The sequence below is a fragment of the Rhinopithecus bieti genome, unplaced genomic scaffold, assembly GCF_001698545.2.
Source record: "Rhinopithecus bieti isolate Rb0 unplaced genomic scaffold, ASM169854v2 scaffold_3043, whole genome shotgun sequence".
In the NCBI taxonomy this organism is placed as follows: domain Eukaryota; kingdom Metazoa; phylum Chordata; class Mammalia; order Primates; family Cercopithecidae; genus Rhinopithecus; species Rhinopithecus bieti.
Window position 1 is genome coordinate 3,987,717 of NW_016804580.1, and position 21,862 is coordinate 4,009,578.

The 21,862-nt window shown below is 36.6% G+C and overlaps 1 protein-coding gene across 2 annotated transcripts in view; it reads left to right on the plus strand.

The window, feature by feature from the left end:
- Positions 1–17,471, plus strand: part of MALRD1 (MAM and LDL receptor class A domain containing 1) — a 715,118-nt gene extending 697,647 nt beyond the window's left edge. For both annotated transcript variants that reach the window (XM_017869225.1, XM_017869224.1), the window contains exons 39-40: positions 13,713–13,788; positions 17,151–17,471. In XM_017869225.1, coding sequence (XP_017724714.1) covers positions 13,713–13,788; positions 17,151–17,252 — 178 coding nt within the window. In that variant the 3' untranslated portion in view covers positions 17,253–17,471. The remainder of the gene's footprint in view (positions 1–13,712; positions 13,789–17,150) is intronic.
- Positions 17,472–21,862: the final 4,391 nt, after the last annotated feature.

Sequence of the window (21,862 nt, forward strand, 5' to 3'; positions counted from 1 at the left end):
TGCACAGCAAAAGAAACTACCATCAGAGTGAACAGGCAACCTACAGAATGGGAGAAAATTTTTGCAACCTACTCATCTGACAAAGGGCTAATATCCAGAATCTACAAAGAACTCAAACAAATATACAAGAAAAAAACAAACAACCCCATCAAAAAGTGGGGAAAGGATATGAACAGACATTTCTCAAAAGAAGATATTCATACAGCCAACAGACACATGAAAAAATGCTCATCGTTACAATTATATTTATTAATAGCTTTTTAAGTGACAAGATATCCATTATAACCTATTATGAAAACATATTTGTATATTTAAAGTATATGGTGTATATATACATATATATGAAATGTAACATATATATATGAAATATAACATTCTATTTAAAAGTGACCTTTACCAGCTGTGGAGCTTTGTGGTATCACATTTGTTGAAGAAAGAGAGAGAAAAAAATATTTCCAGAACAGGTAACTAGCAAAAATTTATCAAAGGAAAAGTATATGTTAGCCAAATAAATAAATATTTATTGATATTTGAACCCCTAGTGCTTAGTAGAACAAAGCTACTTGTATTAGTCCATTTGCATTGCTATAAAGAAATACCTGAGGGTGGGTAATTATAAAGAAAAGAGGTTTGTTTGGCTGACGGTTCCGCAAGCTGTACAAACAGCATGATGCCAGCATCTGCTTATGGTGAGGCCTCAGAAAACTCACAATCATGGCAGAAGGCGAAGGGGAAACTGGCGCATCACATGACAAGGGTGATCGAGAGAGAGGGAGGAGGTGCTGTGCTCTTGTAAACAACTAGATCTCTCATGAATTCACAGAGTGAGAACTCATTACTGCAAGGGTAGCACTAAGCCCTTCACGGGGATCTGCCCCATGGCCCAAACCTCCCAGTAGGCCCACTTTCCAACACTGGAGCTCACATTTCAACATGAGATTTGAAGGGGACAAGACATCCAAATCATATCACTACTCCAACTAAAACAAACCTTTCGTGAGAGCTAGTGTGGGATTCTTATATCCACGTCTGCATTAAAGCCATTATCTTGATTTGTTGAAATATATGAACCACATTCAACCTCACACAGATACGTATTTTTAAAAAGGAGGTGAAATGGTTTGGATCTGTGTCCCCACCAAACTTCAGCTCAAATTGTAATCCCCATTGTTGGAGGTGGGGCCTGGTGGGAGGTGATTGAATCATGGGGGGAGAGTTTTCGTTAATGGGTTAGCACCATCCCCCCAGTGCTGTTCTACTGATAGTGAGTGAGTTGTTGTGAGATCTGGTTGTTTAAAACTGTATGGCACCTGCCCCCACTCTCTCTTGCTCCTGCCCCAGCCATGTGAGACGTGCTTGCTTCCACTTGACTGTTTATTTCCTTAGGCATCCCCAGAAACAGAAGCCACTATGCTTCCTGTACAGCCTGCAGAATTGTGAGCCAATTAAACCTCATCTCTTTATAAATTACCCAGTCTCAGGTATTTCATCATAGCAATGCAAAAATGGAAAAAGACAGAAGGTGTATTTTACTAGCTTTTGAGATAATTATTGATACTTTTTATTACACCAAAACTTTACATGGGGTGGTTTCTTAAAATGCAGTTGTAATGCAGAATCGGAAACCACATCCATAGAATTTTTGAACTGTTACATTAAAAATTCACTGGTCTATTTTCACTTTGAATGAATCACTTACCTATGTGTGATTTTGTAGTATCGTGCATGTTACATTTAGAAAATATTGGTTCACTGATTTATGCAGTATGTCAGTTGCTGACCCATTTCATTCTGCAATATAGCAAAAAAAAAAAAAAAAACTCATCAATCAATTATTTAAGAAAGAAGGAAGAAAGAAGGAGAAATAGAAATACTTGAAGCTGAGGCTGGATAATTTATAGAGAAAAGCGTTTTAATTGGCTCACAATTCTGCAAGCTGTAGAAGAAGCTTGATGCCAGCATCTACTCAGCTCCTGGAGAGGAATCGGGGAGCTTTTTTACTAATGGCAGAAGGCGAAGCAGGAGCAAGCACATCATGTGGCAAGAGCAAGAGCAAAAGAGACCGAAAGGAGGTCCCACACACTTTTAAACAACCAAATCGCATGAACTCAGAGCAAGAACTCACTCATCACCAAGGGGATATGGTGCTAAGACTTTCCTGAGGGATCTGCCCCCATGATGCAGTCAGGTCCCAGCAGGCTCTACCTCCAACATTAGGGATCGCAATTCATCATGAGATTTGAAGGGGACAAATATCCAAACCATATCATAGCCCTATACCACTAAATATTCTTTAAAGTATGACTTGAAAAGGTTGATGTGTCAAGTACATGGATCATCATTTAATCATTCTCCTATTAGACATTGAGCTTGCATCTAATTTTTCATTATTATTGATAATTTATGATGAACGTTTTCTATATGCATTTTGTCTTTCTCTGTAATTATTACCTAAAGACTGACTCCAATAATTTTACTAGGTGAAGACATATTTTTTAAATGTGCTGTTAGGGCAGGCATTGTGTCTAAGGCCTGTAATCCCTGTGCTTTGTGAGGCCGAGGCAGGAGGATTGCTTGAGTCCGGGAGCTCAAGGCAACACAGCAAGAGCTCATCTCGGCAAAACAAAACAAAACAAAAATTAGCTGGTCATGGTAGTACATGGCTGTAGTGCTAGCTACCCAAGAGGCGGCGGAGGGAGGATGCGTGAGTCCAGGAGGTCAACTATGATCCCCATGGACTGCAGCTCCAACCTGGGCAGCAGAGCAAGACACTGTCCAAAAAAAAAAAAAAAAAAAAAAAAAAAAATATATAATATATATATAATATATATATATATATATATATACTATACACACACACTATCAAATATATTTCCAAAGGAACTTTCCTGCTAGGCATATGGTTTCTATTAGGTGGTTGTGAATTTGCTAACACTGCACTTGAGAAGTGGAGTGAAGACGGAGCTCCCATTGGCAGCCTGGGTTTTCTTTAAGGTTAAGTTACAGAAACCTGGTCAGCTTTATTCCTACTAATTGCCTCCATATTCCTGGGCATGTTCCCATTAAAATGCTCTGCCACAGCAAGACTGCTTAAACAGTGACGGTTTTGTGGTCAGCATATTTATTTCCTGCCCGAAAAGAGTGGAAGAAAAATAAAGCAGCTGCTGTATCATGTGAATGAGTTTAGCAAAATTTGGTGTTCCAGTTGTTTGGTTTTGTGACCCTGGGTGATGAATCTTTTCCTCTGCCTTTTGTGGCATTTCTGGTTGTGTTTGCAAACCCAGTTCTTTGTGAACTTTTTCACCCAAACATTTGGTTCAGTTTGTTCCTGAAATGAACGAGGAGTTGGAATGAAAATGTGAGCTCATAGACATTTCCCCTTAATGTATCCTTGCTTTTTCAAATTGGCTTCTTTTCTTTCTTTCTTTTCCTCCAGATTGTTTATTGGAAAAAAAAAAATCATCATTTGACAGGAATAGAGACCATTAGATAGTTTGCGATTTACATTCTCTTATAATTTCTCTCTCTCTCTCTCTCTCTCTCTCTCTCTCTCTCTCTCTCTCTCTCTCGGCAGTAGTCAGATAACATGGTATTTTATGGAAGTGTACACTCAGTGAGAATAGGTTGACTTCATAGACTCAACTTATTTCTTCTATTACCTTCTACTACCTTGTGCACAAAGTCATTTTTCTACCTGTAGACTTCTATAACAGATCTAATGTGTTACACTGCAATGATGCACTATAAATTATAAGCTTGGTGTTGACTTTTTTATGATAAACATGAACATATGAAAATGCCCCCAAAATCAAACTCTCTAAGGCATTGTTGTGCTTCAAGATCTCCGTAAAATCTCCCCTCCCTCCTTGCCAACACTTTCTGGGTAGCTTTTACTGAAGTACATCTTGGCATCGTTTCAGCTTGATGTTTGAAAAGTATTTGTTGAAACAACCTAGTGTAACCCTTTGCTGATTTTCCTAAAATATCGTGGTTAGGAACTTGTTACTTTGTAACATTAGATTGCAGTAACAGGATCCATACAATAAATGCTTTATCTCTTGAGTTAGAGAAAAAGTGCTTCTAAGCATCTGGTTTGTTTGTTTCTTTTTGAAATTATAGCCTGTGTAATTGATTGTCCTGCTTAAATTTGATTTCTAGAATCTTAAAGTCTAAGTTGCATCCTGCCTCTAATAAATATACGTACTCCGATGATAGCCATTTCATGAACTGTCCATCTTGTTACCTTTGCCTCAATTCTATTTTCCTGTTCTCAGATTCACTTTCTCCAACTTCCTACCTACTTCTTATCTGTTTTATGTTGTTTTACTGTGCTATTGTTTTTATAAAATGCTATAAATCAGTCTTTATTATAAAAAGGACAAAATAGTGCCTAAAATTAAAATTTATGATTACTTTCCTTGAAAAAACAAGTCTATTCAAACAGGCTAAAAAATGGACTGTAAATGATCAGAGAGCAGGTGTAAAATAACACTTTAAGGTTTTGAGAAAAGAAAGATGATACATTGAATCATTTGAGACTGAGAGTTACATAGGAAACACAGGGCACCAATCTCTCATGATTACTGCAAGTTGAAAATGAACAAGTAAACAAACCACAAAACCTATTTCCTTAGGTTATAAAGCCAGGGAAGAAAAAAAAATTAAAGAACATTGCCCATTGATTTTTAGGATGAGACAAAGTTAAAAAAAAAAAAAAAGAAGAAGAAAAGAAGAAGAAGAAAACAGTACCCTGGTTAAGAAACAAACATTTCTAAAAGATCTCTTCTTGGCAGAGGGAAATACATTTAATGAACATTAAAATAGGTATAATTAAAAACAAACCCAGGAATATTTTATTTTTATTGGAATGCTGTATTGTATTTTCCTTTTATCTGGAAGATTAGATCATTGGGAAAGGCTTCAAATTCCTTAAATCTTAAGACTGGAAACATTTGGGGAAAACTAATTGAAGACTTTAAAATGAGAGAGGTGGAAGTAGGAAGAGGAAAATTAAGATTTACTTCCCTGGGACAACTCAGATTCACCATTAATTACACTAAACAAAATAAAATGTAATAGGCATGACTCCAGAATAAATGAATTCTATTTGCACCAGTGAAATTATTGTCTTTCATAATTTAGATGCATCCTTTAAAAAAAAAAGTCACATGCATTTTTATGGTTAGGAAACATCTCTCCCTAGTAGTAACAAATCAAACTCTTCACAGCCTGAAAATTCACTTGAAGACCTTGATGTTTATGCATAGATATTCCATACCCCTCATTGTTTAAAAGAAATACTTAGGAGGAACACAGGTCTTTATTTTTCAAATATTGTAAAATAACAAATTAGTACTCAGGTGATTTTCTTTTCCAGCCATATAGCTTTTCATTTTCTCCATAGTAGAAATAAATAGAAAGGCCATGCCTAGTCTAGTGTACTCTGCTCATCTTCAGGGAAGCCTCCAAGCTACTCTGGGCTGCCACTTAAACAGGTGAAAAGGAATGGAAAAGAAAACAAAACAAAACAAAATAAAAAACAGAGGGCAGAAGTTACTCCTGACCCACTTAATGTCTTGGGCTAAGCAGAACAGGAAGCTACATACAAACATGGCTCTATTGAACAATAGTAAAAAATGAATTGTCTTTCCTCCATGGGGGTTGAGGAAATATATCATTGAGGGTGGAAATAAGCAGAGAGAAGTTAATGGACTTCATTTCATCACTAAACCTTTAGACCATAGACAATTATCATTATTCTTTCTACAAATACTCAGTTGATTCCTACTGTCTTCCAGGCATTCACAAGGTGCTGTAACAGAGAGATGAGGAAACCAGACATATTCCTTATCCCTCATAGGACTTAGAGTCTAGTTGGGGAAGAATCTCAGTTGCTCCATCTGTAATAGAAGACAGAGACAAGATGATTGCAAAGGTTCTTGCTAGGCTCTAAATTAATAAATCTATTTTATTTAAATTAAAAGTAATGCTAGGCATGGTGGCTCACACCTGTAATCCCAGCACGTTCAGAGGCTGAGGTGGGAGGATTGCTTGAGGCTAGAAGTTCAAGACCAGCCTGGGCAACATAGTGAGCTGTCATCTCTACAAAAAAATTAAAAAATTAGCTGGGTGTGATAGCACATTCCTGTAGTCCCAGCTAGTCAGGAGGCTGAGGCAGGAGGATCTCTTGAGCCCAGGAGTTGCAGGAGTTGGAGGCTGCTGTGGGCTAGGATCATGCCACTGTATTATGGCCTAAGTGACAGAGCAAGACCATATCTCTAAAAAAAAAAAAAAAAAAGGTGGAAAAAGTTCAAAGTAATACCGTGATTATTAATTTTGACACCTCATTATTGTTCTTTATACCAATGTCCTTTCATTTCACAAATTTGGGGGTCAGGAGAAAGAAGCAGGAAGTTTAAAAGAAGATGTAAATGACAAAAGGAGGAAAGCATAAGGAAAGAAGGTGAAGAGAATGGCACTCAACTATCGGTAGGCACCTACTTGTGATAAGCACTTTATAAACATGGCATTTCATCTAAGGACAGAAACCAGCAGTTGCCACCCTCTGAATAGCTCTAGAGGGAGGAGCCGTATACTAATCAACTTTGTAAGTCTAGGACCCAGTGCAACGTTTGGTACATAGTATGTGTCCTAGACATGTTGGGTGAATGTCAATAAGTAAATAAGAAAAATGATAAGTAACATTAAGAAATTCTCTTTCCACCATCTGAAGGAGTGAGTTACCACATTGGAGAGCATCAATTCCTTTCAGGCACTTAACTCATGACAATTGTGTCTCAGATTTTAGGATATTGTCTGACATCTTACAACGTCTAGAAATCATTTCCCTCATGGAAGCATGAGGACCAACGCCTCCACACAAGAAATACAGAGAAAATACCTTTTGATAGATAAATTATTTTGTTTATCCATTAAGATCATTTGACATCTGCATTGTAATTATCCTAATTTCAGACAGTATGATTCTTCATACTTTCACGTGGACAGGTTTCGACACTGAAGTTTTATAACACAATCCACCAAGATACGATGAAAATAATCATCCATGACCCTCGCAAATGGTATTCCCTTTCACTTAAAAAAATCTGTGCTAACGTTTTGAGCTCATGTCAGGCACAGTGACTCACACCCATAATCCCAGTGCATTAGGAGACCAAGACAAGAGCATTGCTTGAAGTCAGGAATTTTGAGTTCAAGACCAGACTGGACAATATAGCAAGACCCCATCTCTACAAAAAAATTTAAAAATTAGCCAGGTGTGTTGGCATGCACCTATAGTCCCAGCAACTCAGGAGGCTGAGGCCGGAGGATCACTTGGGCCCAGGAGTTCAAGGCTGCAGTGAGCTGTGATCACACCACTGTATACAAGCCTGGGCAACAAAGTGAGACTCTGTCTCTAAAAATAAAAAATAAAAACAGTTAAACTTTTGAGCTCATTTTCTTTGAATATTTTCTAAACCTAATTTTAAATATGAACATATTGTAACAGTGTTACTCCCATGAGATGGTAGTGGAAACTTGGTGTTTGGTGAATTTCACTACGCAGCAGGAGCAGTTTTACAGACACACCAAGTGACTTACTCGTAAATTAGGGGGGAAAATCAAAAACAAAAACAAACACATGTCTGTAGTTAACATAAAGAAATTAAATCACTCATTTATCACCAAAAATGGCAATCAATTTAGTAAATAAAGTGAAAACACTCAGTAAAACAAATTATAAAAGTGTATGTTAAAAATTAACAAACTTGCAACGTGTGTAAAAGGATGTTCATTTTGAAGAACAGGCCTCTTAGCAGGAACATTGTGCTGTCACTCTGTCGTAGACACGTCAGCATTTGGCATGACAGCTAGTCTCACTGTCACCTTTGTTTCCTTTCAACCCAGATAAAGATTTATTCACTTCGCTAGTCTAAAGATGTTCACTTTAAGTGGCAATCAGACTCTACCCTGAAACTGTCCAAACATTGCCATAATAATTTTCCTATACACTAGCTTTAAACTTGTTTATATTAAGGAAGTTTTATAGCCCCACTTAGCTAGGGATAAATGTGGTTATCAAAAATAAACTTTTGCCAGAGGAACTGGGAAAAAAAGGATGTAAAAGGCATTCAAATTGGAAAAGAAGACGTAAAATTCAGTATTCACAAATGGCATGATTCTCTATATAAGAAATCCCAAAGAATCCACAAGAAAGCTACTAGAGCAAATAAACAAATTCAGAGAAGTTACAAGGTATAAAAATAACACTCAAAAATCATTTGTATTGCTACATACCAGCAATGAACAATCAGAAAAGGAAATCTTGAAGGCAGTTCTATTGATAATAGCATCGAAAAGAATAAAATACCTGGGAATAAATTTAACCAGTGAGGTAAAAGATTTATACACTTAAAATCACAAAGCATTATTGAAAGAAATTAAATAAGACCTAACTAAATGGAAAGACACACTAAGTCCACAGAAAGGAAGACAATATTGTCAAGATGTTAATACTAACTAAAGCAACTGATATGGTTTGGCTCCGTGTCCCCACCCAAATCTCATCTTGAATTCTAGTTTCCATAATCCCCACAAGTCATGGGAGGGACCTAGTGGGAGGTAATTTAATCATGGGGGTGCTTACCCTCATGCTGCTGTTCTCATGATAGTGAGTAAGTTCTCACAAAGTCTGATGGCTTTATAAGGGGCTTTTCCCCCTTTTGCTCTGCACTTCTTGCTGCCACTGTGTGAAGAAGGGCATGTTTGCTTCCCCTTCTGCCATGATTGTGAGTTACCTGAGGCCTCCCCAGCCCTGTGGAACTGTGAGTCAATTAAACCTCTTTCCTTTTTAAATTACCCAGGCTCAGGTATTTCTTCACAGCAGCATGAGAACAGACTAATACAGCAACCTACAGATTCAAGACAATCTCTATAGAAAATTCCAACAGCCATTTTTGCAAAAATGAAAAACCTCTTCTCAAATTTATAAATTGCAAGGGTACCAGATAGCCAAAACAATGTTGGAGAACTCAAACTTCCCCATTTCAAAATTTACTACAAAAACACAGTAAACAAAACTGTGTGGTATTGGCATGAGGCATGAGAACATACGTATAGATCAACTGAATTGAATTGAATTGAATTGTAAATTCAAATATAAACCCATACATCTATCATGATCGATGATTGACAAAGATGTTAAGTCCATCCAATGGGGAACAAATAGTCTCTTCAATAGATGACATTGGGACAACTGGATTTTGACATGCAAAAGAATGCAGATGGAACCCCTACTTCACACCACATACAGAAATTAGCTCAAAATGGATCAAAGAGCTACATGTAAGAGCTAAAGCCGTAATGCATTTAAAAGAAAATGGAGTGGTAAATCTTAATGATCTTGGATTTGGAAATTGATTCTTTCTTAAATATGACACCAAAAGCACAAGCAACAACAAAAAATAAATAAGTAAACTGGACTTTATCAAAATCAAAACCTTTTGTGCAACAAAAGACATTATCGAGAAAGTGAAAAGACAATCTGCAAAATGGTAGAAAATATTCAAAATTATGTAACTGATAAAAGTTTAATATCAAGAATATATAAAAATCCATACAACTTAAGAACAAAAAGACAACCCAATTTCAAAATGGGCAAAGGACTAGAATAGTCATTTCTTCAAAGAAGATTACATATAGTCAATAAGCACATAAAAAGATGTTCAACATCACTAGTCATTAGGGAAATGAAAATCAGTACCACAATTAGATACCATTCACTTCCACTGAGATAGCAATAATAATAATAATTTAAAAACTGAAAATAACAAGTGTTGATGAGGATGAGGAGAAATAGAAACCCTCACATTGTTGGTGGGAATGTAAAATGGTGCAGCACTATCAACAGTTGGTAGTTCCTTGAAAGTTAAAAAAGAATTACCAAGTGTTCCATCAATTCAACTCCTAGTTACACACCTCGAAGAATCAAAATAGAGACTTAGGCAGATATTCATACAGCAATGTTCACCATAGCACTAGTCCCAATAGCCAAAAGATGGAAACTACCCAAATTTCCATCAACAGATGAATGAATAAACAAAATGTGACATATACATCCAATGGAATATTATTCAGCAATAAAAATGATTAAAGTTCTGATACATGCTACAATATGGGTGAATCTTGAAAACATTATGCTAAGTGAAATAAGCCAAACACAAAAGGACAAATACTGTATGATTCCACTTAGATGAGGTACCTAGAGCCTAGAGACAGAAGGTAGATCAGAGTTTACCTGGGACTGGTTGGACGGGAATGGGGTGTTAATGCTTACCGGCCATGGAGTTTCAGTTCAGAGTGATAAAAACATTTTGGAAATAGTAGTAATGGTAGCACAACACTGTGAATGGAATTAATGGCATTGAGTTGTATACTCGAAATGGTTAAAATGGCAAATTTTATGTGATATATAGGTTACCACTCTTAATTAGAAATTAATAAAAGTAACATTACTGAAAACCATTGAATTGTATCTTTAAGTTTGTGAATTGTATGGCATGTGATTTATAGCTCCATAAAGCTGTTAAAAATAAAAATGTAAAACATTCCCCTCAAAGTCATGTTTATTGGATGTAGCATAGATTGGTCTTTGTTTTATTCTTTTTTTCTTCCTTCCCATTTGTCATAATTTCAGACTACTATAAACACTTCCATGCTTTTATCAACACGAAAACAATGTTGTCAGTTAATAAGTGAATTGCATTAGAACTATAAATATGCTCACTAAATTAAAATTGGAAATTGCCATCAGAATTATCTTAGTTTTGCACTGACATATGTCTCTTGTCGCACATTCAGAATTCCACTTCGCACGGTATCTGCACATAATGGATCTAAGATAAACTTAATTTATGTGAATGCATAAGTCAAGGGAGAAAAACTTATATGATCCATGCAACTTCCTTTCCTCTACTCAAAAATTCTAAGTCAGTTCCTTTATCATCATTATTCCTAGAGGTGGTTATATTCTTTAGAACCTCAATTTTTACAACTCATTCATTCATTGGTAGGGGAGAAAAAATCAACTCCTCCTTAAGAGCTACCAGCATATTGACAAATACAGTAAGTCAAACATTGCATTTTTTTTTTTTTTTTTTTTCTGGCCTGATGAAGACTCTTCATTACACCATTGAGTTTCAGAACTGGCCAAAAACTTTACAATGAAACAAACATTTTATTTCCCTCATGTAAGTATCCATCATTCTAACTAAAATTGCCTGTATTTGAATATCAAATTGACATAGGTGATGAAGATGGAAAATCATAGTATTGAACTTGAAATAGTAAATGTGTAGAGTGACATTAGCAATTTCCTTCATGGAAGAATCTGTGGACGGTGTGTATAATAGTTTACCTTATAAATAAATAGGAAAGACATTAAAATGTAAGTCTAATAATCTAGAGATTTTCAAGAATGGGAGATGTATCTTTGATCTGGGAAAAAATAAAAGCAATTTGAGACTACTAAAAAACAAAAGTTGCAGTAGGAAGGATTTGCCATTGCTTACCTCCCAATACTCACACTGAAACTCTTTCTTCTTTTATTACAACTCCACATCCTTACTCTTAAATATCTTCCTTCTTTGTAGTTACCCAAATCTTGAAGGCCAGACACCTTCAAATGTTGTTTTTTCATTTTAATAGAAAATTATTTTAGACTTAAAAGCCTTTCTGAAGACAAGCAGCTTCAATAATTGAATTAACAGGGCTGAAAATTATATAAATTTACCTGGCTTCTGCCTGCCAACCATGGTCTGGGTCATCTGGAGTCCCAGCAGTTTAAGGCCAAAAATAATTGCTTCATATCAAGATCTTTTGTGTTGCTTCTGCCTCACATCCTTGTGACTGACGGCCAAGCTGGTCCCTTCAGCTCCTGGTTGCATGCTCGGCCTTTGACCATCTGTCCTGTCTAGCCCTGTGGTTTGGGTTTCCTCTTGCTTCCTGATTTCATGCCTGATTTCAGCCTCTATTAATTTTTCTGAGCTCTCGGTGTCAGCGGCTGTCTTATCTTTACTTGGTCCCTAATTTCTATTTTGTTTTGATCATCCCTACTTCCATGTCCAATTTTTCCTGCTTTGGTATTTTGATACATTTCAAAACGATACTTCACTCCCTACCGAGTCTCAACTCCAAGATTATCCGTGGCTCAGCTCATGTACTAACCCTGCTGTGTACTGAGATTACTACTCCAAGAATTTAACGTAGACTAGTCTTGAACAAAGTAAAGGCAAAGAGTCAAACACAACTTATTCAAATTAATCAGAGCAACTAATAAGCATTCAATTAATGCTTAAGGAATTAACAGATATTTGTTGCCTCAGTTCAGACTTTTTTCAAGAATAACCCACAAAATAGATGCAAATGGCCCGATTCATCAATAAGCAAAATGTACCCGCAGTGAGGGTGAAACATTTAATCTATTGTATATTTAAGCCAGTGGAGATCAGGAAGCTTAAAAGACACTGAATCCACAGGGAAAATATATTGCCAGCCAAACATAATTAGCCAGATTAGACTGTTAGGCTCACTGATGCTGCAGTTTCTTTGAAAAGGACCATGTGGTTTGGTAGATGACAATAGGCAGTTATGCCTATGGCAATTTGTTTTTAGAAATCCAGTCAGTAAGAGCTTCCTTTTTAGTACATTTTATTTTGGGACTTAGAATTATATTACTGACAAACATTAATTTTCACTGTATCCTGATCAGGCTAAAAATATATATTATACATACATTATACACTGTATTATAGAATTATCATACATTATATATTTGTTACTCTTGTCATTAAGCCCTTAAAACAATCATCCTGGAATTGGTCTTCCATTCTCCATTGTGTGTGTGTGTGCATGTATACACAGGCAGGTATAGGATCCTTTCGTGTGTGTGTGTGTGTATTTAGTTTTTGGTTATTTTTTGTTGTTCCTATGATGGACAGTTTTTCTTCATCAGTTGTCACCAAGTAGTCCAGGGCTGTGTGTCTTCTAATAAGTCTATTAATTCTTAAGTATAAAAGGAAAATAATCATATGAAGCCCAGTTAATTATAGTGAATTATGCACATCTAATCTGATATGTGATATTACCAAGGGCTTGCTGTTTTTGATTTTCATGAAACACTACCCTAAAAAACTTTTCAGAACACTTGTACTTAACTTTGCTGATGAAAATGTTAAAGACTATGACTCATGGGCTACAGATCTTTATGACAGATACTGTCATGGAAAACAGTCTTCAGGATGTAGTGGTTTGGCACTTTGCAGTGTCAAGGACTTCAAGATGGCCTTTATCACTAGTACAGCTTCATATTACATTGTTCTTTCTAATGTTGGACGCTTTGCCCTGAGTAATAGTTTAAGAAATCAACATTCAGACTACTAACTTTTGCCATTTCTTTTATTTGCCTGGGTTTATTTGAATCTAAATACTTAGAGTTCAAATTACATTTGCTTTCATGAATGTGGTTGCCTTGGTGTCCTGCAAAAAAAAAATAAAAAACAAACTTTACTTATGGTAATACATTCACGGAAATAAGTGTGCTGGCTAGACAACGTATCTCAAAAGTTTCTAACAAACAATAACCTGAAAATGTACTATGGTAAATGTCAATACTTTTTATTTTTTAATTTTTTTGATGGCCTGGGTGCTTTAAGGAAAACCGAGGGAAGTGGTAACTGTGCCTTTGTCAATCCAGTTTACGGGAACTGGAGCAACCCAGAGAAAACAGAGGTAAGTGGCAAAGTGTGAACTGTATCATTTCACACAAATGCAGACACACACACACACACACACACACACACACACATTGAACCAGTGTTGCTTGAACATGTTTCTACATCATAACTAAAAGAAACATTTTAGTGGAGTTATTTCAATTGGGGGTAGAAAGGAGTTTCCGTCTCTACAAATTTGCCGTGAGAATTGTCCATTTCAGGACAGTTTCAATCTGCTCGTAAGATCAGTTCACTGTTAAACGGCATTGTGGTCACTGTTTATACTCAAAAAGAGCTGACAAATCTGGAAAATATCAGTTTAACCCACAGAGTATTAGTCAGTTACTTATAGTAACTATTAATTGAATGTCTTTCATATTTTATTTTCAAAAACAAAAGAGAGGATAGCATTCTATTTTCTGTTTAAATTTAGGGTGACTAGTGAGGGCCATTACCTGATAACTTAGAAGAGAAAAAAGAAGTGAGAATGTATTACATCTTCCTTGGACCTTTTTGGGGCTATCCCTTATTTGTATAAGCAGGGAGAAAATGGCAAGGAAAACCTTTCTTGTTCCTTTTTTAGATTTTTTTAATTTTAAGTCATTTTAGGTATAGTTGACAAATACAACTTTTATATGTTTAAAGTATACATTATATTTTACTATAGTATACATTGTGAAGTGATTACTACAACAAAAGTATTTAAAATATCTATCACCTCACATAGTTAACTGTGTGTATGTGTGTGTGTGTGCACGCTGCAAACATTGAGGATCTCTCAGCAAATTCTGAGCATATCACACAGTATTATAGTCACATGTCATACATTAGATCCCCAGAATTTATTCATCTTGCACAAAAACTTTGCACTCTTTGATCAACATCTCATTCCTTTCTATTTTTCTCATTCCTTTCTTAAGTAAGTGTTATGAGACTTCATCTGGATATAAAGTAGATTTAGTTATGACACACCACTTCCGAACTATAAAAGTTTTATTACGTCTGATTTTAGAGCTATATAAAATTCACTCCTTATAAAGTGAGTATTATATAAAGCTAAAATTTTAATTATTATTTTTCTTTATGAAAATAGGTCATAGTTTTTTATCTTGCTCTTGGTTATGAAAATGAGTAGCAAGGTATCAGGTCAGGTAGTTTCTAGTAGTTTAAGAGCCTTGAGTGCTGTGGTCGAAGCCTAACAAAACACTTGACTTTTTCATTTTTGCGTTTTAATCAATAATGATATGATACACACTTTTAGTATTGTTTTGGTAGGAATGAAAACAGGAAGTAAACGATTGCCTAAAGCACAGAGAAAATGAATTTAGATGATTCAACAAGTAAGACAGAGTAAAAATGAAAAGGTAGACCTACTTCATGGATAAAAAACACACACATATTTAAGAAAACAAATGTAATATATCTTTTTGACAAACTAGGATGGTATAATATAAATATATTTTCATTTTTACTAGAGAAAGAAAATTTGTTATTTATTTTTTTGAGACAGAGTTTCACTCTTGTCTCCCAGGCTGGAGTGCAATGGCATGATCTTGACACACTGCAACCTCCACCTCCTGGGTTCAAGTGATTCTCCTGCCTCAGCCTTCTGAGTACCTGGGATTACAGGTGCCTGCAACCATGCCTGGCTAATTTTTGTATTTTTAGTGAGACAGGGTTTCAACATGTTGGCCAGGCTGATGTCGAACTCCTGACCTTAGGTTATCCGCCCTCCTTGGCCTCCCAAAGTGCTGGGATTACAGGCGTGAGCCACTGTACCTGGTCAGAACATTTAATATTTTTATCCTCAACTTAGTTTAACTTTTACTGCCTGAAAGATACACCTGAGATAAGGAATTAAAGTGAGATATTTTAAATTTTATATCTTTTATATTAGTGTCTCATAAACTTGTAGTAAGTAAAAAGTGGCTCGGTAGGTGTTATGGATTCTTTACTTTCTACTGAGATGGGTTCTGTTGCATGCAGATCTGTACTTCTCAGCAAGCACAGGAAGGGGTCTCCATCAAAGACCCACCTTTCAATCTGCTTTCAAGATGGTTTCCACTGTGTGTGAGTGTGGTGGCATAATGGATGACTTGAGAGCACCTCGGAAGTGATTTATGTTTATTTTCTATTTTGATAAAAGAAAAATTCCTTTTTCGTTTTCTGTTTTCCTTTCATTATGAATGGCTAAAGAAGAAATCCTGGCACATCTCCTGGCCTGTGTGGCTATTTTGATTTCGATTGTTTCAGAAGCAAATGACTTTGTATTAATCAAACTAGGTCTACTTTCCCTATCATCAGAAAGATAGACTTCTCTAAATCTATCCTTCAAACTATTTTTTTTTTAATTCTTGGAGAAAACTCTCACATTCTGATACAGAAATGGAGAGAATATTCATGGCAACATTCGTTGGCAATTCATGCCAATATTCATGGCAATATTCATTGTAAGCAACTGCCACGTACCCATCAGCCAGCTTCAAGGACTATCAACCCATGGTCATTGCTGTTTCACCTCTACTGCCCTCCATTTCCTCACCCTCCAGAAGGTTTTCAAACAAATCTCATATCATTTAATTTCAACCGTAAAGACTTCAGTTGTGTTTTAAAGGACAAGGACTTTTAAAATATAACGGCACGATCATACCTAAACATTTAACAAGAATGTCTTGAGGCCATCAAACACTCACTGTTCAACCTACCCCAATTGCCTCATTAAAATGTAAAAGGTTTTCTATGGGGATTTTGTTGTTATTGCTATATTTTAAAAATCGGAAATTTTAGAAGGTAGATGCATCCAAATGGGTAGATATGTCTCTGAAATCTCTTTTCATCTCTAGGTTCTATTTTCTCTCGCTTATTTTTTTTTCCTTGCACAATATTTGTTGAAGAAGCCAGACTGCTTGTCCTATAGAATTTCACAAATTTTAGGTTTTCCTGTAAACTATATAATTATAGTTTACAGGAAACTTAAATGAAATGGCATTTAAACTTACATAAAATGGCTTTGTATACTTAAAGTCATTGGTTTTGTTTTGTTTTGTCTAACCTAACTATATTCAATACAGAAGGCTTAGTGAAACCAGCATCAGAGAAAGAAGTAGTCAAAATATTGGTCATTGCATTTCCCCACCCCACCAGAGGTGAGGCAGTGGTGCCTAAGTCCAGAGGACCCCAGGATACATGGAATCTAGCCTTGTGTCAGAAACTCAAGCAGTGCGGGCTGTAAGTGCTGGAGGAAGAGTCAAGGATGTTCTAGTTATTACTCCAGTGAAAATCCATTAGGACCTTTGCTGCATTCTGCGTGATCTTTAAAGAGGTTTCTTATTTTAATGCCTAAAATCCTACCCTTTCAAATGTGTTTTTCATCTTCAGAGTTCTGTCTATTCCTTCTCAAATCCATTATATGGCACAACATCAGGAAGCCTGGACACCCTGTCACATCATCTCAAACAGCAGCATCGAGACCAAGTCTGATCCAAAATGTGTAGTTTCTAGAAAATTGAAGTCTCCACAATCTAATAGAAACTCCTCTTCTACAATGGTAAAAAGAGAAAGGATTTAAATGCCAGTGTAATTATAACATTTATGAATGAATCTTCTTACAGAATATAGAGAATGTTTATATGGAATCAGAATCAGTACCTTATCTTCACTGAACATCTGAATATTTTAATAAAATTACTACTTAATCAAGTTTCTTGTTTTGCTTTGATTTTATCTTTTTTTAAATGATGAATCAATTTGTTTCAGATTCTGAATACAAGGAAGTTTTAAAATGTTCTTTCTTTGCCGTATAGCTTGGAAACGCAGGTGAACTGACTTGGTATACACATGGGTAGAAATGGACAAATCACAGCAATCCAAGGCAACATAATCATAAGTTGTTTCAGCATGTTGTAAAAATAGTGTGATAAATTATCCGCCTATTCTTGCCTTTTTCAAATGATTAATACTTTTCTACAGACATAAAAATAATGGTAAACCTAGGAGTTAAGAAGCTTGTAGCTGCAAGAAACTGAAAACTCCCCAAGCTCATGTCTTGAATCATGTAGCAATCATTACCCCACAAACCAGGAAATTAGGAGATGGAGCCCCTGTTAGGATGGTCATTGGAACACTTCCATGACCCCAGTAAGAACCTCATCGGTTGATGAGTTTCACTTCCCAGCCTGTGCTCTCAGGCTAGGTCCCCTACAGCTTAGGTGAGGGCTCCAGCACAATGAGCTGCAGCATCGTTGTGTTCGCAGTAAAGTTCGGAGGCAGAGAGGCCCATTTCTTTCTGCTTTTCACTTTTTTTTTTTTTTTAGTTTTATAATTTTTTTTTTCATTTTTTTATTATACTTTAAGTTCTAGTTCTAGGGGTACAATGTGCATAACGTGCAAGTTTGTTTACATATGTATATTTGTGCCATGTTGGTGTGCTGCACCCATCAACTCGTCAGCAAACCCAATCAGTTCATCATTTATATCATGTATATACTCCCCCAATGCAATCCCTCCCCCCTCCGCCCCCCTCCCCATGATAGCCCCACAGTGGGGTGTGATGTTCCCTTCCCGAGTCCAAGTGATCTCATTGCTGGCAGTTCCCACCTATGATGAGAAACATGCGGTGGTTTGGTTTTTCTGTTCTTGTGATAGTTTGCTAGAGGGGAAAAAAAATGAAAAAAAAAATTTTTTTGGGGTTTCCAGCTGCATCCATGTCCCTACAAAGGACGCAAAACTCATCCTTTTTTAGGCTGCATAAGTATTCCATGGTGTAAATATGTGCCACATTTTCTTAATCCAGTCCCTGTCACAGATGGAACATTTGGGGTTGATTCCAAGTTTTGCTTTGTGAATAGTGCTGCAATAAAACATACGTGTGCATGTGGTCCCTTTGTAGTAGAATAGATTATAATCCCTTTGGTATATACCCAGTAAGTGGGATGGCTGGGTCATATGGTAATCTAGTTCTAGATCCTTGAGGAATTGCCCATACTGTTTTCCATAATGGTTTGAACCTAGTTTAACAATCCACCAACCAGTGTAAAAGTGTTCCTATTTCTTCCACATCCTCATCCAACAACTGTTGTTTCCTGATTTTTTAATGATTGCATTCTAACTGGTGTGAGATTGGTATCTCATTGTGGTTTTGATTTGGCATTTCTCCTGATGGCGAGTGATGGATGAGCCATTTTTTCATGTGTCTGTTGGCTGTATGAATGTCTTCTTTTGGAAATGTCTGTTCATATCCTTTGCCCACTTTTGATGGGGTTGTTTGTTTTTTTCTTGTATATTTGTTTGAGTTCTTTGTAGATTCTGGAATATTAGCCCTTTGGTCAGATGAGTAGATTGCAAAAATTTTCTCCATTCTGTAGGTTGCCTGTCACTCTGATGGTAGTTTCTTTTGCTGTGCAGAAGCTCTTTAGTTTAATTAGATCCCATTTTGTCAATTTTGGGCTTTTGCTGCCGTTGCTTTTGGTATTTTAGACATGAAGTCCTTGCCCATGCCCTATGTCCTGAATGGTACTACCTAGATTTTCTTTCTAGGGTTTTTATGGTATTAGGTCTAACATTTAAGTCTCTAATCCATCTTGAATTAATTTTGTATAAGGAGTAAGGAAAGGATCCAGTTTCAGCTTCTACTTATGGCTAACCAATTTTCCCAGCACCATTTTATTAAATATAGGGAAATCCCTTTCCCCCATTTCTTGTTTCTCTCAGGTTTGGTCAAAGATCAGATGGCTTGTAATGTGTGGTATTATTTTCTGAGGACTCTGTTCTGTTCCATTGGTCTATATCTCTGTTTTGGTACCATACCCATGCTGTTTTTGGTTACTGTAAGCATTGTAGTATAGTTTTGAAGTCAGGTAGCATGATGCCTCCAGCTTTGTCCTTTTGACTTAGGATTGTCTTGGCAATGCGGGCTCTTTTTTGGTTCCACCCTTCCCCCACGCACTGCCCGCCACAGCACTCTTAGTATTGGCCAGCATAGACTGGAGCTCAGGCTGAGCCAGTTGCTTCGAAGGCAATGCGGCCACCGTGATTGGCTGGAACCCTTCGCTTATACCCCCTGGGGCTGAGAGTATCTGTGAAGCACCTTGTGAAGCAGATGACTGTAGGTGCTTAAATGAAATTGAAGTTAGGAAAGGTGAAGGGGATTATATCTATTAGGCAGCAATAAGCATCTAAAGGAAAGGAATGTTCCTCTCTCTAGTAATGTGCCCTGCAATCACTTCAGTGGATTTAGATAGAATGGATTAGCAATCTGCCCAGCCCTTGCCCTCAAGGGGCTGAAGAGGAGAAAAAGCTGGGAGTCACTACCACTCGATTATCTGGGACATTTCTAAGCAGAATAGAAAGTCAGTTGTATGCCATGTAAGTTTCATTATTCTGTTAGTGCCTTTTGTAAAAGTACAGACTGGCGGGGAAATATTATTTCTCATCAATCTTGCAGTAAATCTCAAATTTTATCTAAATTAATTTTTTGAATGCATTATTGTTTTGCTCTGTATTATCTTTTTCTAATTGCTGCTTTCATATTGACACTAACGTTTTTGATTTCGGAAATATTCACACGAGGAAAGCTCAGTAGTAGTAGCAGGTGTTGTTCTTGTCCTTGACTCAGTCTGAATCCTGGAATTGTGGGACATAGATGCTTTTGAAAGTTGCATTTGTTTTAGCTTAAAACTGCTAATATTATCCACATAGATTTAGCGTATTTGCTTAAGCATACAGTATTCTTTTAAAAAGAATAGAATTAAAATTCAGCTATGGTCACAGTAAAGAACTCTTGAGGCTACTATGTGAAAAATGTAGGAAAATGCAATTCCTTACACAAAAGATAATAAAGATTATTCTACAACTTCAACTGACCTGCTTCACAGGGATATTGAGAGAATTCGTGACATATAAGGAGCCCCAAATACAGGTTAATGACAGAAAATCAACAAAGAACAGAGATGAGAGTACTCTTTTTTTTTTTTTTTTTTTAATTCTACTTTAAGTTCTGGGATACATGTGCAGAACATGCAGGTTTGTTACATATACATACATGTGCCATGGTGAGTTGCTGCACCCATCAACCCCTCTTCCCCTCATCTGCATTAGGTATCTGTCCTAACACTCTCCTTCCCCTAGCCCCTCATCCCCCAACAGGCCCCAGTGTGTGATGTTCCCTCCCTGTGTTCATGTGTTCTCATTGTTCAACACCCACTTGTGCCTGTGAACATGTGGTGTTTGGTTTACTGTTCCTGTGTTAGTTTGCTGAGAATGATGGTTTCCAGCTTCATCCATGTCCCTGCAAAGGACAGGAACTCATTCTTTTTATGGCTGCGTAGTATTCCATGGTGTATATGTACCACATTTTCTTTATCCAGTCAATCAATTACTGGCATTTGGGTGGTCCCAAGTCTTTGCTTTTGTGAATAGTGCCACAGTAAACATATGTGGGCATGTGTCTTTATAGTGGAATGATTACTGCCCAATGTAATTTATAGATTAAATGCTATCCGCATCCAGCTACTATTGACTTTCTTCACAGAAGTAGAGAAAAAACCACTTTAAATTTCATGTGGAACCAAAACAGAGCCTGTATAGCCAAGACAATCCTAAGCAAAAAGAATAAAGCTGGAGACATCACACTACCTGACTTCAAAATATACTACAAGGCTACAATGACCAAAACAGCATGGTACTTGTACCAAAACAGGCATATAAGCCAATGGAACAGAACAGAGGCCTCAGAAATAACGCCACACATCTACAACCATCTGATCTTTGACAAACCTGACAAAAACAAGCAATATGGAACGGATTCCCTATTTAATAAATGGTGTTGGGAAAATGGGCTAGCCATAGGCAGAAAACTGAAAGTGGACCCCTTCCTTAAACACCTTATACAAAAATTAACTCAAGATGGATTAAAGACTTCAATGTTAGACCTACAACCATAAAATCCCTAGAAGAAAACCTAGGCAATACCATTCAGGATGTAGGCATGGGCAAAGACTTCATGACTAAAACACCAAAAACATTGGCAACAAAAGCCGTAATTGACAAATGGAATCTAATTAAACTAAAGACCTTTTGCACAGCAAAAGAAA